Genomic DNA, 14,823 nt, shown 5'->3' on the forward strand with positions numbered 1-14,823 from the left:
GCACTTCTGATATACACGTTTTTTTTCCCTCTGTTTGCCTTGTTCAAATACCCACAGGATAGGATGAATACAATATTTCTCACCAATTTTGTATATGGATAAACCCTGTGGACCATGATTTTCCACTAATGTGAAAGTTTATTCAAGTGTCAACTATCCTACTTTTGGCACCACAATTGGACAAATGTCAGCATTGACCCAACAATTATCAATTTACTTCTGTGTAAATCAAAGTTATTGATTACTTGAACACAAAGGGTGCTGAGAAGTTCCTGGCTTTGCCCCCTTCCAGGTGAAATAGAAAAATGAGTGTGGGGGCATATGATAGCCTAATTTCTTAGTATGTAACTGTGCAAATATCAGGTCTTTGTGATTCCTAAAACTGTTTTTGCTTTCAGTGAGAAGCTGTGATGGCAGAGGCACAAGTAAGTTTCACGTTGTTGGAGTTACAGGCCGTCATGAAGTTTTTGTTTCTCCAGGGAAAGTCAGCATAGAACATTCATACTGAGATGTCACAAATACTGGGGGCCAAAGTGTCCTTCCTACAGCACTGTCAAAAACTGGATATCTCGTTTCAAGAATGGGCATTTCACCATTGTAGATGAGCCCCGCAGTGGGCACCCCCCAACCTCAACTGACCCGGCAACCTGCGATGCTGTCCATGAGCTGATTATTGGGGACCGGCGAATATCCACAAAAAAGATAGCCCAGATACTTGACTTCTCACGGCACCATGTTGGGTTTGTTATCACCACTATCCTAGACATGGCAAGCTTTCAGCGAAGTGGGTGCCAAAATGTTTGAACAGTAATCAGAAGAAGGAACGAGTTAAAGCATCGAAAGCCGTTTTGGCCCATTTTGAAGCTGCACAGGACTTTTTGGCTAGGTTAGTGACTGAGGATGAAACCTGGCGCCACATCTATGATCCTGAAACCAAGGAACAGTCAAAGGAATGGCGCCACAGCGGGTGCCCTCAGCCGAAGAAGTTCTGAACCCAGAAACCTGTTAAAAGTCATGGCATCAGTTTTCTGGGACAGCGACAGTATTCTAATGGTGGACTACCTACCTCAGCACTCTAGTATCACCGGAGAGTATTATACTAACCTCCTGGGCCAGCTGAAGGAGGCAATTAAGACAAAACTCTGTGGAAAGTTGACCAAAGGGTTCCTTTTTTTTTTGCAGGACAATGAAGTTGTGCACATGTCTCAATATTGCGTAACGTTGTGGCTGCCAAATTGAACACCCTTGGTTTCCATCTGGCCAACTAAACTCCCTACTCACCTGACCTGGCCGCTTCAGACTATTATCTGTTCCCAAATTTGAAGAAACACCTGAAGGGGCAACGTTTTCAAGACATCTCTGACGTCAAAGATGCTGCTGAGAGCTGATTTGCGGCCCAACCAAAGGACTTTTATTTGAGCGGTCTAGAAAAGCTGCAACTAGGCTGTACCAAGTGCATCAGTCTCAGGGGGGAATATGTTAAATGTATGTGTGATTTCATAACTCTAACTTTCTTCTCTCTGGGCAAAGCCAGGAACTTCTCAGCACCCCCTCGTACTTCTGCTAATTTGTATAATAGGTGAACTTGTGTTAACTAAGCAGGTGAATGATCTAACATGGTAAACACCTATCCAAGTCTATGGCACACACAAAAAAAATTGTACTCACTATTTTTCTTTCCTTTTATACTCAGCTGTATATCATAGTAGTCTTCTATCCGTTCAGACCGGTAGTCTACATGCTTACACTGTATGTAGGACTGGAGGGAGGGAAAAAAAAAAAGACCTCACTCAATATCAGGCAAATATCATAAGGCAAGGGACAGTTTTTATTTTTAATATCTCTAGTTTTAATAAATAAAACTATCCTCTGTTGTACTTGTGAGCAAATTAAAGCATGCTTAAAGCAGACCTAAACTGAAAAAGCAAAAACACTATGAATTATTACAATTAGCAAAAGAGACATGCAATGTCCTGGACCACAGGATAAGTATGTGCTATAACTGGAATATATGCTGTGCATACTAACTAATTGTAGCAGGAGTTCAATACCACCCACTGAGTTTAGCTTCGCTCTAAATAGGCGTAGGAATAAAATTCAGATGTCAGAGTACGCCTTTAAATATCTTTATGCACCTTCATGGGGAGCACCAAAATCATCATTTGTATTCATCATAAAATACATAAAAATAGCACGGGAATCAGAACACCATTTATCACGTGTAGTAAATAGTTACAAAATGTCAGATGGAATCTCTGGATGATAATCTCTATGCGTTTCACGGCCATAAAGTCCGCTTCATCAGGTCCAGAGAACTTCCTGAATTATATCAGGTGATTTACTCAAAAGATTAAGCAAAAATTTTTAAAAACAATTTTTCACATATACCTTTATATTGTTAAAAAAACCGTCTTCATATAAAACAATATAAAGGTATATGGAAAAATGTTTTTGTAAATACTGTTTGATATTTTGAGTGGATTGCCCGATATAATTATTTTTAAAGGGATGTTTTCTGGACCTCCTGAAACGAAACATGTAGAAATTTATATAGATTCCATGTGACAATCAGCAACTATTACTACACATGATAGATGGTGATCAGATTCCTGTGTTCCTATTTTTTATGTATTTTAGGATTAATGAAAATTAAATTTGTATTATATCATTTTAAAAGAGTTGTGAAAATTGTGTGTTTACTGCTCTAAATCCTCTACAAGGCTTGATTGGTACTGTTTATATCTATGGGATGTGGCAGTGTTTTTACCAGGCACCAATCTAGAAGAATGCTATTTGGTTCTTTATTTTAATGATTAACTATGACAGCAGGGCTTACTGTGAACAGGGCAGCTCTCACCACAGCTAGAAGGTGCGGTAAATTGAATATTAGGGTTTTTGGGTTTTGAAGCTCCCTGGGTACCCAAGACTCTCAGCATACATTTTTATACTAGTCCGGCTTACAACATAATATGGACATAGACATTACACAAATATTAGCAATAAAAACTATAAATCATGCCTAGCTTAAATCAAATATCAAATACTTACCACCATTTTTCCTCTGAATAATTTTGGAATAGTTCCTTCAACACATGTGCCTTTCATTTTATTTTCAACATTATCTAATAACTGAAAGATAAAAACAAAAAATTAAATGTTTTTATGGATTTACTCTTTTAGGATGGATGCACCTTCATGTTACAATACCAATACAATACAAAGATACGACCATCACTATAACTAATTTATTATCGATTATATTATGTTAGATCAGATTCTGGGAGCTAAACCTGTATGTCAAAAAGCATTCTTGAGCATCTCCGGAATGTATGATGAACACCACATGACGAAACCTGGGCACCCGCAGCACTTAACGGTATATCTATACACAATCTTACAACTGCCCCCCTAAATTATAAGACATTGTTCTATATTAAAAATATAGTTAACATTTTTAAATGAAACCAGTTTAGGTACCTGCGTTTCTGTAATAAATTATTATTCAAATTGGGAAGGTTATAAATCAAATTCTGCTGCAGTTCAAATTTGGGAAGTGAGGGGCTTCACTTTGTTGCTATTAAAGTGTGAACTCATTAGGCCGAGGGTGTATTTATGATAAAGTTGAGTTGCAGATGGTAAGAATGTGAAACCCTTGCCGATGTTGTATGGCAGGGGTGTCTTATTCACAAGAACGACTGAACAGAACTACAAATCCTTTGTAAAATAACTGTTTCTTGCCTGGAGTTTAGATTTGAAACATAAAGGGTTACCAAGAAACCTTACAAAAAAACAAATCTCATACGACTACTGTACTTTTTATGTTGTCCAAGAGCTGCCATCCTTGGCCAAGGCCAGTGTAAACAATACAATCTTTAAAAATAGCTTGTCTGCATTTTTTGCTGTAACTTTAGACTTTGCTAAAGCATTGTTTTTAGCTCAGGCTGATAGTACATGGAATTAACAATGAGCATGTTTCATGGTATATTATGTCAGAAGCCTCTAGCAGATCATGATTCTTCTACACTATAAAAATAACTTCTAGTGGGAACATTAATTTCTATCCTTACTCAAAGTAGGTTTCTAACGTCAACGTTAATGTCACTGGATTATTTTATTTTTGTGAGGAGCACTTTGAGAAGGAAACAACAAAATGAAATACTATATTTTCACTTACCACTCTGCATAATTCTTGAACATCGTGTTGCATGAAGCTGTCTAATGTCTCCCACCTTTGAATGTGAAATTAAATAAAATAAGAATGGGGATATAAAAAGAATACACAATCTCTAATGCAGAGACACATACATCAGAGGGAAAGATTAGGTCTTGAAAGTCAAGTAAAACAATAGTACTGTGGGGTCATCAATACAGTGCTAAAATTCTGGAGATGAACTTCAGGGGTGAGACATTGAATTTATCAAAGCTACAGTGTTCTTGGACTGCTATAGCATTTTGCTTAGTATCACCCATTAAAGAAAGCAGGTACTCTGACTGAAAACCTTAATTTACCCTTTTAAGTAAAGTGAAAACTATGAGTTTAGGTACGCTTTAAGTATTTCCTATCAAGAAATGGGATAATAATCATTAACTAGATGGTATAGAGTTCTGAAATGACTTAAATAGTATTTTGGAAAGAGCTTGAGATAGATGCTGGAGTTATAAAGAAGGTCTAGGCACTCACATCCATATTTCCTGGGAACGTCCTGGGATCAAGTACATCAAATTGTACAGAAATTTTCAGAACATAATGTCCCTTTGACACCTGAGTTTTACCTGTTCCCATCTTGCTGAATTTACTGGTAAAACATACTGTAAATCTTTGTTGATTTGTTTGGTTAATGCAGCTAAAGCATGTATACCGGTACCATGGTGTTAGATAGAGACCCCCTTGGTTGCTTTGTGGTTCTCTAGAATCAATAGGCTTATAAATAATGAAAGATCTAACTGCGACCTGCAGTCTGGGGACACATTTATGGAACCGATGGCGTGAATTAAGTTTCATTCCTCAACAGCATATCTGGAGAGTTTGTCCTCCAGGACTATATGAGTGGTGGTACTATAATATAAGTGTGAATTCAGGACCGTTTCCTTTCCCCCTTTTCTTTTTGGTTTTGGTATAGATTAGAAAAGTTTGGCGTACTTGATGGAGAGACATTGTGTTGAGTTATAAGCACATTTAGGTAGATTTTCTGTATTTGGTTGTGGGTATGAGGATATTTTTTGTAACTTTTTTTTTTAAACTGTAATATATGGGATACTGTTCAAATTGTGGCACTGATAGAATTGACGAGAGAAACAAATAGGAATAAACTTCAAAAAACATCTAGAATCCCAAAATAACTCAAACCTGTATAATAACGCTTAAGACTTCCTAAAGTGAAATTTAACAAAAACTATTTATTGTACAACTATGTACCATTCATAAAGGGTTTTCAACATACCCAAATGATTTTGTTAACTTCTTGGTTCCCACGGGCTTGTCACTGTGCTGTAACTCATAAAATACTCGCTGCAATGCAAGAGGAACACTCTTCGATGAATCATCACCTTCTGTAGGCATCATATACACAGCCTTGGGGGATGGAGACCAAAAACAAAGTTAGATTACAAAGTCTCAGTTAACCTTTTTTAACATCTAACTTTAATATTAAAGTCATACTACTTATATTAAAGTCATACATAGCTTCTTTTATTTTTACATTTTCACTTGGCTGTCTTATTCTAATGTTACAGTCATTGTATACAAAATGAAAGATGCCATATAAAGCAACACATCTGTTTACAGAAGGTAGGAGACTACAGGAAAGAGAAGTTTCCATGTTACTTTAAAAAACAAATATGAAGACGTTAATATTATTATACTATTAAAAGTACTTTTTATAAGGATTAGAAACAAATTTTGCTTATCAATATTGTGTAGGCTGCTGTATACCTTGTAGCCAGACGACTGAAGCTTTTTGCTTTGCTGCATGTAAAAGTGACCCATCCATTATTTGAATGTTTGAGACAAAGCCCATACTGATATGGGAATATCTCGTCAGAGACTTTTTTGTAAAGCAACTACAGTATAGATTTAGCAAATATGGATATAAATCTGTTTATACATCTATATTCACAATCCCTTTACCAACTGTAAAATCTTGAGTATAAATAAATATACAGCAGACCAGTGGTTATACATCCCTGCAACTAGAGTGTCAGAAACTAAGAAGCAGATGAATGTGCTGTTCTATTTAGTATACTCTCCTGCAAAGCCACAAGTTTCAGGTAAAAAATAAAATTATAAAAATCAACTTAGAAGGGACCAATGCAAACAAATATACACATGAAACTTACGAGAGTGAGATCAATGCACTGCATAGGGATGTTCTTTTGCAGGATAGGCAGTAATAAAAGGCAGGAACCCTACTAAAATGCTTTGGTGACTGCCGGGTAGTGCAATAGTCATAGTAGGAACCAAAAAGCTAATATAGTGGTATACCAGCCTACAAATCTGATTTGCAGAATGCAGCATTGCAGTATAAGTGGAAATCAAATTCAGCCCAAGGTTAGACCATGCAAAGCTCAGATAAATGGCAAAATATCAGATGCTTCATCTGACTCTACAGGCCTCAGCTTGTTAAAATGTTGAAAGTTCATGGCAATACAATTAGTACGGCTTGTTTGAAAGGATTGCCAAGAAAAAGCATGTTCTGTCTAAATAGAACGTGGCAGCATGGTTTAGGATTGCAAAACTGACGAAAGCTATTTAGTTATGGGGTTAAGTTTTTTTTTACCCCACACACAGCTTCTCCAATTAAGCTGTATTTATTGATAAATAATGACATGGAATCTGTTGTGTGTTTAACTTCTGAGCTTTGATTTTTTTGACCATACAAAGAGGACACATTAGTTTTAAATATTTAAATCATAAAATAAAATAAAAAAAAATACCTTTCGGAGTTGGTTTGTGAAAAACAACGTCTGCAGCAAACTGTTCATGTAACAAGTTGCTCCCTGATTCTTTAGTCCAACATAACCAGTGTGCTTCTTTGAATCCCAGCTGAAGTAAAACAATTTGAGATGAAATGTGAGATTTATGGTAAGGGAGAGGGAAAATTAAAAACCAAGCAAACTGTGATTCTTGAATACTTACGCTACACCATGGGGAGCATCAGCCTGGACATAGACTTCAAAGGTGACTTTATCATCTTCTATAAAGCCTTTATCTGGATCAGTAACTTCCTAAAAATACAAGAAATAGTGATATGTAGTAACAAGGACCACTTCTATTTTAGTTTATTTAGACTAATCCAAAGAAGCCACAAATCACAAAAGGTCTAATTAAAAATAATATAAAAACTGACAGGTACAGATGACAAGTGCACATACAAATCTGCAACACCTTTATCAGCTTCTCACACCTTTCAGCATCTTGTCTTTTGTTAGGAAAGTCACTTTAGGACTTGTATACAGGAGCACTACTGCAATCTCTATATAAAGTATATAAAATATGTGTATGATAAGGCTGTGGCTAGCAAACACAAAGATCTTCCACCATCTATAGAGCAACATTAATAAGGCCACAATGAAGGATGATTTACCCCTTCTTAACTGCCTTACCAACATGGAAAGATCAGCTGATACATAACTACCACCCCACAATTACTAGTAGTCTTCTCTCAGACAGGATCTCACAGATTCTCCCTAACTTCCAATCTTTGATTGGATTCTGTATTGAATTTCTCGCTACATCTAAAACAAGTTTGTTGACCAAAATTCAAGTCACTTACTTAAAACAGTTTTCAAGGACTATTTGGATTATTGTTAAGATAATTCTACCCTAACAAGCACATTTTATAAAAACACCTAGGTTTAAAAATTTTTTATTAAACAGTTTATTTTTCTTATGATTTACACACACTTTCTATGCTCCACCAAACAAATGACTTTTCCCTAAACGTTCTAATAAGGCAATTCAGGCTTCCAATATCACATCCCCCATGTGCATAGAAAACCAAAACATTTTAAAGATGCAAGGAGTAATAAAACTGGCACGTGTGTGTTTTTATACATATACGCACACCTCCACTGAGAAGGCCTGCACCCAATGCTCCAAATTTTCTCCCTAATGAGAGTGACCAAGTACAAGTCCTCGAAAAAGGCTTCTCTATTACATCTTAATGAGAATAAGACACTCGCTAGCCAAAGTACTGCAACAAGCTTTAAGGTGTTATTAAAAAGATTTACATTTTTCATTCTAGGTTACCCAAACTTCTTTGATCCTCGCATGGTTTACACATGCGATTAAAATAAAAACTCAAAAACTGGGGAATTGGTGGTGTTCTAAAACTATTAACCAGAAATGTATATTGCTTTATTGCCCACAAAAACTTGCAAAAACAGAATGAATGCATGAAGTGACCCAGACCAGGCAACAATCCACATGTCAAATTAGTATAATCTGCAGAAAGAATTTACAAGTGGCTGTATTTACTCATTTTAGATCATTAGTACCAGCAAATATCAGATGTCTTTACTGTTTTTATATGTGCTTTGCCAGTTTGTTGACAATCTGCTAAACAGCTATTTTGGTGGAGACCTTAGAAGCCACCAATTACCTTTATGCATGGCTTTCTGAAGCTCTAAGAGATAGGAGACAGAAGAATAAAAACTGGTTTGTGAAACGGTTTAAACAGCTCAGTGGTCTCCGCGGCCCCACTACCTGGCACTTTTCAGCAACCACCCGACTGTTTTTGGGTGGGTACTGATAAGTTTGGTCACAACTCATGGGCTTCCACCTGCTTACAATTTCCTCCCAACCAGCTTGAAATATTTTTTTGGTTAAGCACTGCAGCTGAACAGAAATTTTATGTAGAGACTGTAGAGCAGTTTGGAAAGTGTAATAGTGTTTAAACTTTTATTTTCATTGTAATTTTTGCAGTCATCCATCAGAAAAAAGCACAGATTTTTACCTATGTTAAATATTACTTCAAAAAACATAAAAAATACTTACACTCCACGCCATGAAATTGGAAAAGCCCCAGTCATTTTCCTTATGAAAGAACAAGTGACTAATGCGTCTACTGAATGATTTTTCATCATCCTTATAATTGATTATCTTTAGCACTGCCTGGGCATGACAAGACCATGACCTGCAAAATTGGATAGAAAACATATGAATTAAAACCAAATAGGAATGAAACAGATTTAAGCAAAGTGAACTGCCACAATCAATTAAATAAGCTCACAATGAAATAAAGCAGACTTTATGTAACAGTCAAAAGCCTAGTTATGAACTATAACAATCAAAAATCTGCTCGCAGACATACAAGGGTGGATTGTGGTGCAAGTACAACCAATCTGTCCACACGCATGTCTATTAGTAGATGGGCCGTAACCAGAGTTTTATTTTATGATTAGATTCCCAGTTCAATTTAGCAGCTATTGTATGCATCCATGTTACCTGAATTTCTACATTGCATAAACTCCCCATTATACACTGGCAAATGGGACAAATCTAAAATAAGTTTCTAATACACAAATACTTTGCACACCAATTTTTTCTAAGTGAAAATTAATGGCATCGTTTTTTAATGTCCAATAATTAGGCTGCATGACTTTTTGGGTTTAATGTTGCTGAATAAGAACTATGAGTTAGCTGTATACAAAAGGTTCACCACCACTAGTGACCATGTAACCGGCAGGTAAAGGAAATGTCTACATTACATTTTACCCAAGAAACGTTAGGATAAAAACATTGAGAGGAAAAAAACTACTATGTCCAATGATGGTTATAGCTCACAGTGCGAGTTTCCCAAAGTGATATAAAGCAACTGTTAGGCCTATAAACCCCTAAAACAACAAAACACTAGAACTCAAGTATCAGACAAAATAAACCTGATACATGTTTCAAAAAACCTTTCTGATCATTTTAATACAAGAAAAATGTATATTCCCAAATAAACGCAGATGTGACAGTCATAATAATAGAACTTTAGAGCAGTAAACACAATGTCACACAAAGAGTACTAGAGAGAACATTTAATAAATTCCTAAAGCTGCACGCTAAACTCATTTTTAGGCACATATAACAGCACCCGGTACAGTGAATGTAATTGGATATGTAATAAAAATAGAAAGGTTTAATATAACTTCTTTTTAATTGAGGGGGTAAAAGCAGATTAAAAATCAGCTTTAAATTCATTTTGTCTAGGGGTAATGGAAAAGGGTGAAACGCTAATCTTCCTAACCAAGCTTCCGCTTCAGATCCCCAGATCCGGCTTCCCTTCACTGGTCAACCAGTCGCAGCGCTACATGCGCATTATAATTGCTGGAGCTGCAGACCTGCATTGTACTTGAGGATGCTGACCCATCAAAAAATAAAGGAAGGAAAGCAACACCAAAGAATAAGTTATGTATAGTACATATTCCAATCCTCCTAGACAAAAGAACATTTAATCTACAGTGCAGGAAGCCACTACAAGGCGAGTTTAGAGACTGCTCATGCCTAGATTTAATAACCTAAACAACAACATAAATATATAAAGGAATAAAACAAACAATGTACAATGTCAAATTTTAAAGTTTTCTTTTTCTGTAATATCCCAAAAAATTACAGGATAAAATAACTTCTGATGGCATGAAAGAAAATGTTAACAGAATCAGGCTTAATAGAAAATCAACAACATTTAATAAACCAAGATTCACATACGTTGAGTCAGATTCTGCATTGCACTGAAGGAAAAACCCCACACTTTTCTGATGTGGTCTATCGGGGTAGAACCGTGGCATCACCATTATTTTCCATGGGAGATTTCGCACAAAGCAGGGAGGACTCAGAACAGATTCACTGAGACGACTAAAGCGTTCCACGGTGAACTGAAATGTTGCTTCTGATCGCCAACTGGTATCTGCAAATAGAAGCATACTTATTAAATTCATAAGAAACATTCAGAGCCTGTGCAAAGACAACTACTTAAAATGACAAATAATGGATCATTTCGGCAATTTAGGAAATGTCAATGATCCAATATACAACTCTAAATCTATCTACCACTAACTTGACCTAACATATGCCCTCAAAAGTGAGCAACTCCCCTAGCTGCAAAAAAACAAAGTATGACCCATACTCAAGGAAAATTCATTATAATGGAATACTGGATTCCTATTTAATTATTGCATTAAAGTAACTACAAGGTGACGAGCTCAGCAAATTGCAAAGTTTAAGTGTCAGCCAGGAATGAGTAACGTGGAGGAAGACAGACCACTGGAAAGGTGATTTAGCATCTTTTACATAATAAACTTAGTTTCATGCATGAATAAAAGTTAAAAAGCCTTATTCATAGCCACCTTTTAGACAAAAATAACAAATGCATCAAAGTCCACGTATGATTTTCTCTGGTATTATCTGCTCTCTCTCCATTAGATTTTTCCCCATTCCCCTTGTCCTGTTTCTATGTGCTGAGGCGGTGATCTTGGTTAAGTAACAGAGCTCTACTACCTCCTTAACGAACGCTGATCTAATTACTAATGGAGAAATATTCAAGAAGCAGCATAGAAAAGCAGATTAAGCACAGACTCATACAGTAAGTTATGAACAGACGGGGGATTACACCCATATGAGGCAATGGTGTGAGGGGCAAAGAATAGTGTAACTAAGGAATAGATATTGCCACCACAAAATAAATAGGAATCTGTATGTTGTTCTAGCAATTGCAGGTAGCCGTGGCTTTAACACTGCAGATATACAGCTATGAGGCAGTAGGCACACTTTTTCAGCAATAATCCAAGACAAATGACAAGTCTTCCAAGGGTGCTCCTTACACACTGTACTTGCAAATGTTCTCTATTAGTACATTTTACTTTCCGAATTCAGGTTCACTATAAAGAATTCATGGGTTGGGCATTTTTATTAATGACATCTGTGGAGAAGTTAGAGAAATTTGTGCAAGAAAGAAAAAAGTAGGTAATCAAATCTTACAGGTTTCCTACTTTTCAATGTACGTATCACTGCACACTTTAATCAAAACTTACCATCTTCCATATCTTCTTCTGTATTATTGTGACCATCTGCCATAGCAACATTTCCATTTATTACTGGATTAGGAGTTATTCTTGGTGGGTCATCAGCATCTCCAGCTAAGGAAGAACCATAGATATTGTTTAATTTGCAAGTACTTAAACACCAAGTCCACAGAAAATGCACAAAACTTTTAGACAAGAGAAACTACATTATAAAATGCAAAATACACTTTTCAACCTTTTTATAATTTCACAAAACAAATATGATACGTAAAATCATAAGGAACCAGTCACAAATGAGTTTATGCAAGAATTGAGTATTGCTGCTGCCATAAGACGGGTCTGAAGTAAAACGTTTTTACATAACATATTAAGTTTTTTCCAAATGTATTTTCTTTCCTTTTTACAGATAATAAAATACAGATACAACAACAAACAATAATAGCATCAGTTTGAATAACATAAACATTGCATATTAAGTTTGTGTGTAAGTCTGCAAAATAACAGTACCAGCTTTTATGAGAAAACAGTCCGGGTATGAACAGACTACAACTGTTCACCACTCCTTTTAAAATGTTACTTGCATGACTTTCATGCAGAACATAAGTAGATGTGGACTTTTTCCATAGCTGCATACCTGTCCTAGGTTAGTCAAAGTATTAAGTCTAAACGTTTATCAGGAAATGTCTATTTTATATGTACATTCAAAAGACTGGGTACTGAAAGGACAGCAACATCTACTTCCATAGTCATTTGTCTATAACAGTGGTCGCCAACCTTTTCAGACCAGCTGACCACTAAATGTACCGGACCGGTAAAGAGACACACCCCGCCCACTTCCCCGAGCCTGCATTCTGTACGGGGACAAAATTTTCTTGGGGACCACCGGGTAGCGACCGCTGGTCTACAACACACAAACACCTGTGTGCCTAACCACCCTCAGCCAACCAAACTTATCAAAATGTCCTGGTGAGCATGCTGAGAGATCAAATAGGCACTTTGAACCAATTTCGATAATAGATTTGAAAATTGGAGAAGCAAACTAGTTAGCTAAAATGTATTTGAACTACCACTCATACTAACCCTCTGCCCAAAAACACTGCCGGACTATTTCACAAACGCTAGGTGCACAAACAACATTAGGCCCATTACTAAAAAATTCTCAAAAAGAAGTACATTTCTGAAAGCAGAATGCCCTATACAACACCACAAGTTGGACAGAGGAAACAATCTCAAACATTTACACCTCAAATGTTATAAAAGAGTTCACTAATAGCGAAGGCCAGGGAATTATTTCTCACTATCAGACATGCGTGTCAATGGCCAATGAGTTGCTTTAGTCCTAGATAACTAAATATGGGTGCATGGGGAGGAAGGACTGTACAATACAGATTGCTGGAATGAGAAAGCAACTAGGTAACTCAGAAGGTGATCAAAGTAAACGTATCCTTTTAATACAGTTTTGAAAGCAGTTTATTGAATGCCATATACCACTTCAAGTTTTTATTATTGATAATATGTGTATACCTTTCACTTATAGCTTCATGATCTGTATATAATATTCAAAGTCTATATATAACTGGTTCATGTGACATGAAACAATAAACCTTAGTTATATTGGGGCAATAAGGTATAGAGACAAAAGTATTGCCCAGTAAACTATAATATTTAGTATTTGAGACTCCAAATGAAAGCCTAAACAACTTTAGTAGATAACCAAGGCCCTATTGTAAAAAAAAACAAACAAAAAAAACAAAAAAAAAATACTGCTGTCCTCCAAAAATTGCAGGTAAAGCACAAGGTTATAGCAATGGAGGCTAACACATTTGCCTCTTCTATCACATAAAAAAAAGCTATCCAAATAAAGCAAGTTTGTAGCGCAAAACTACTAATAATAAAAAGGAGGCTGCCACAACAAACATTTAATTGAGGGAGGATAGATGCCCGACTGCTAATCCAGGAGGTCAGAGTGAAGTAAGAAATCACAATTAGCAAACTTGTTTTAGGTCACTGACTCATAATTACTGACTTCCTCAATTTAATAAAACACACTATCATTTATAGGAGAGGTCAGCAATTGCAGCATTCATATATCCTAATACTATATTTCTATCAAGGTTGCAGGTTAGCAAGAGGCGGACTCGTGATGGAATTTTGCAGCAACAAGCAAATCCATCCAAAAACCATCAAAGCAGGCCTATCATCACTTTTTTAGCATTATGTAAAAGCGAGGCTTTAAAAAAATGTAACTGCATATATATATATATATATATATATATATATATATATATATTTGTTTTCTTTAACTTCCCTTCCCTCTTCTTATGTTCTTACTGCATTAGCGTCTGCGCAGTGCAGGATCAGACGACGTAGTCGCTGTGAAAGGGGGAAAAAAAATAAGAGCCGGTGTCACTGAGCATGCATGGGATCGGCATCTCTTTCCCCTTGCCATGCCTGGGATTAGGGCCTGGGCAGAAGGAGCAGCCAGAGCCAGGTATCCCGGGAGGCTCTGTGCGCCCTTATTATGTCTTGATCATCGCAGCGATTTAAAGATGCTTGCAAGACTTAAAGATGTGCTGCTGCACCCATTTTTTCCAAGGATGTTGCACTTAAAAAAAAATAAAAACAACATTTTTACTTTATTTAAAAAGAGTTTAGATACACTTTAGGTAAAACAGCCAATTGTGGAAGCTGCTTCAATGACCTTCAAACCTCCCCAGAGAACACAGGCAGCCATCAAGAATCTAACAGTGGATAACTTCTGAAAATGACTGTGCTAGATCACCATGCTATGTATTTGGCATTACTACTTCACAAAAC

At 36.4% G+C, this 14,823-nt stretch overlaps 1 protein-coding gene across 1 annotated transcript in view; it reads right to left on the reverse strand.

Moving 5' to 3' along the window:
* The window catches only part of USP7 (ubiquitin specific peptidase 7), a gene marked incomplete in the record, with an annotated part of 40,026 nt that extends 27,906 nt beyond the window's left edge, over positions 1–12,120 (reverse strand). The window contains 9 exon segments of the mRNA XM_072418912.1: positions 1,669–1,759; positions 3,049–3,129; positions 4,175–4,229; positions 5,442–5,572; positions 6,934–7,042; positions 7,136–7,224; positions 8,996–9,134; positions 10,694–10,892; positions 12,016–12,120. Of these exon segments, the coding sequence (XP_072275013.1) occupies positions 1,669–1,759; positions 3,049–3,129; positions 4,175–4,229; positions 5,442–5,572; positions 6,934–7,042; positions 7,136–7,224; positions 8,996–9,134; positions 10,694–10,892; positions 12,016–12,058 (937 nt within the window).
* Between the last annotated feature and the right edge of the window lie 2,703 nt (positions 12,121–14,823).

The sequence above is a fragment of the Pyxicephalus adspersus genome, chromosome 7 (genome assembly GCF_032062135.1).
Source record: "Pyxicephalus adspersus chromosome 7, UCB_Pads_2.0, whole genome shotgun sequence".
Lineage (NCBI taxonomy): Eukaryota > Metazoa > Chordata > Amphibia > Anura > Pyxicephalidae > Pyxicephalus > Pyxicephalus adspersus.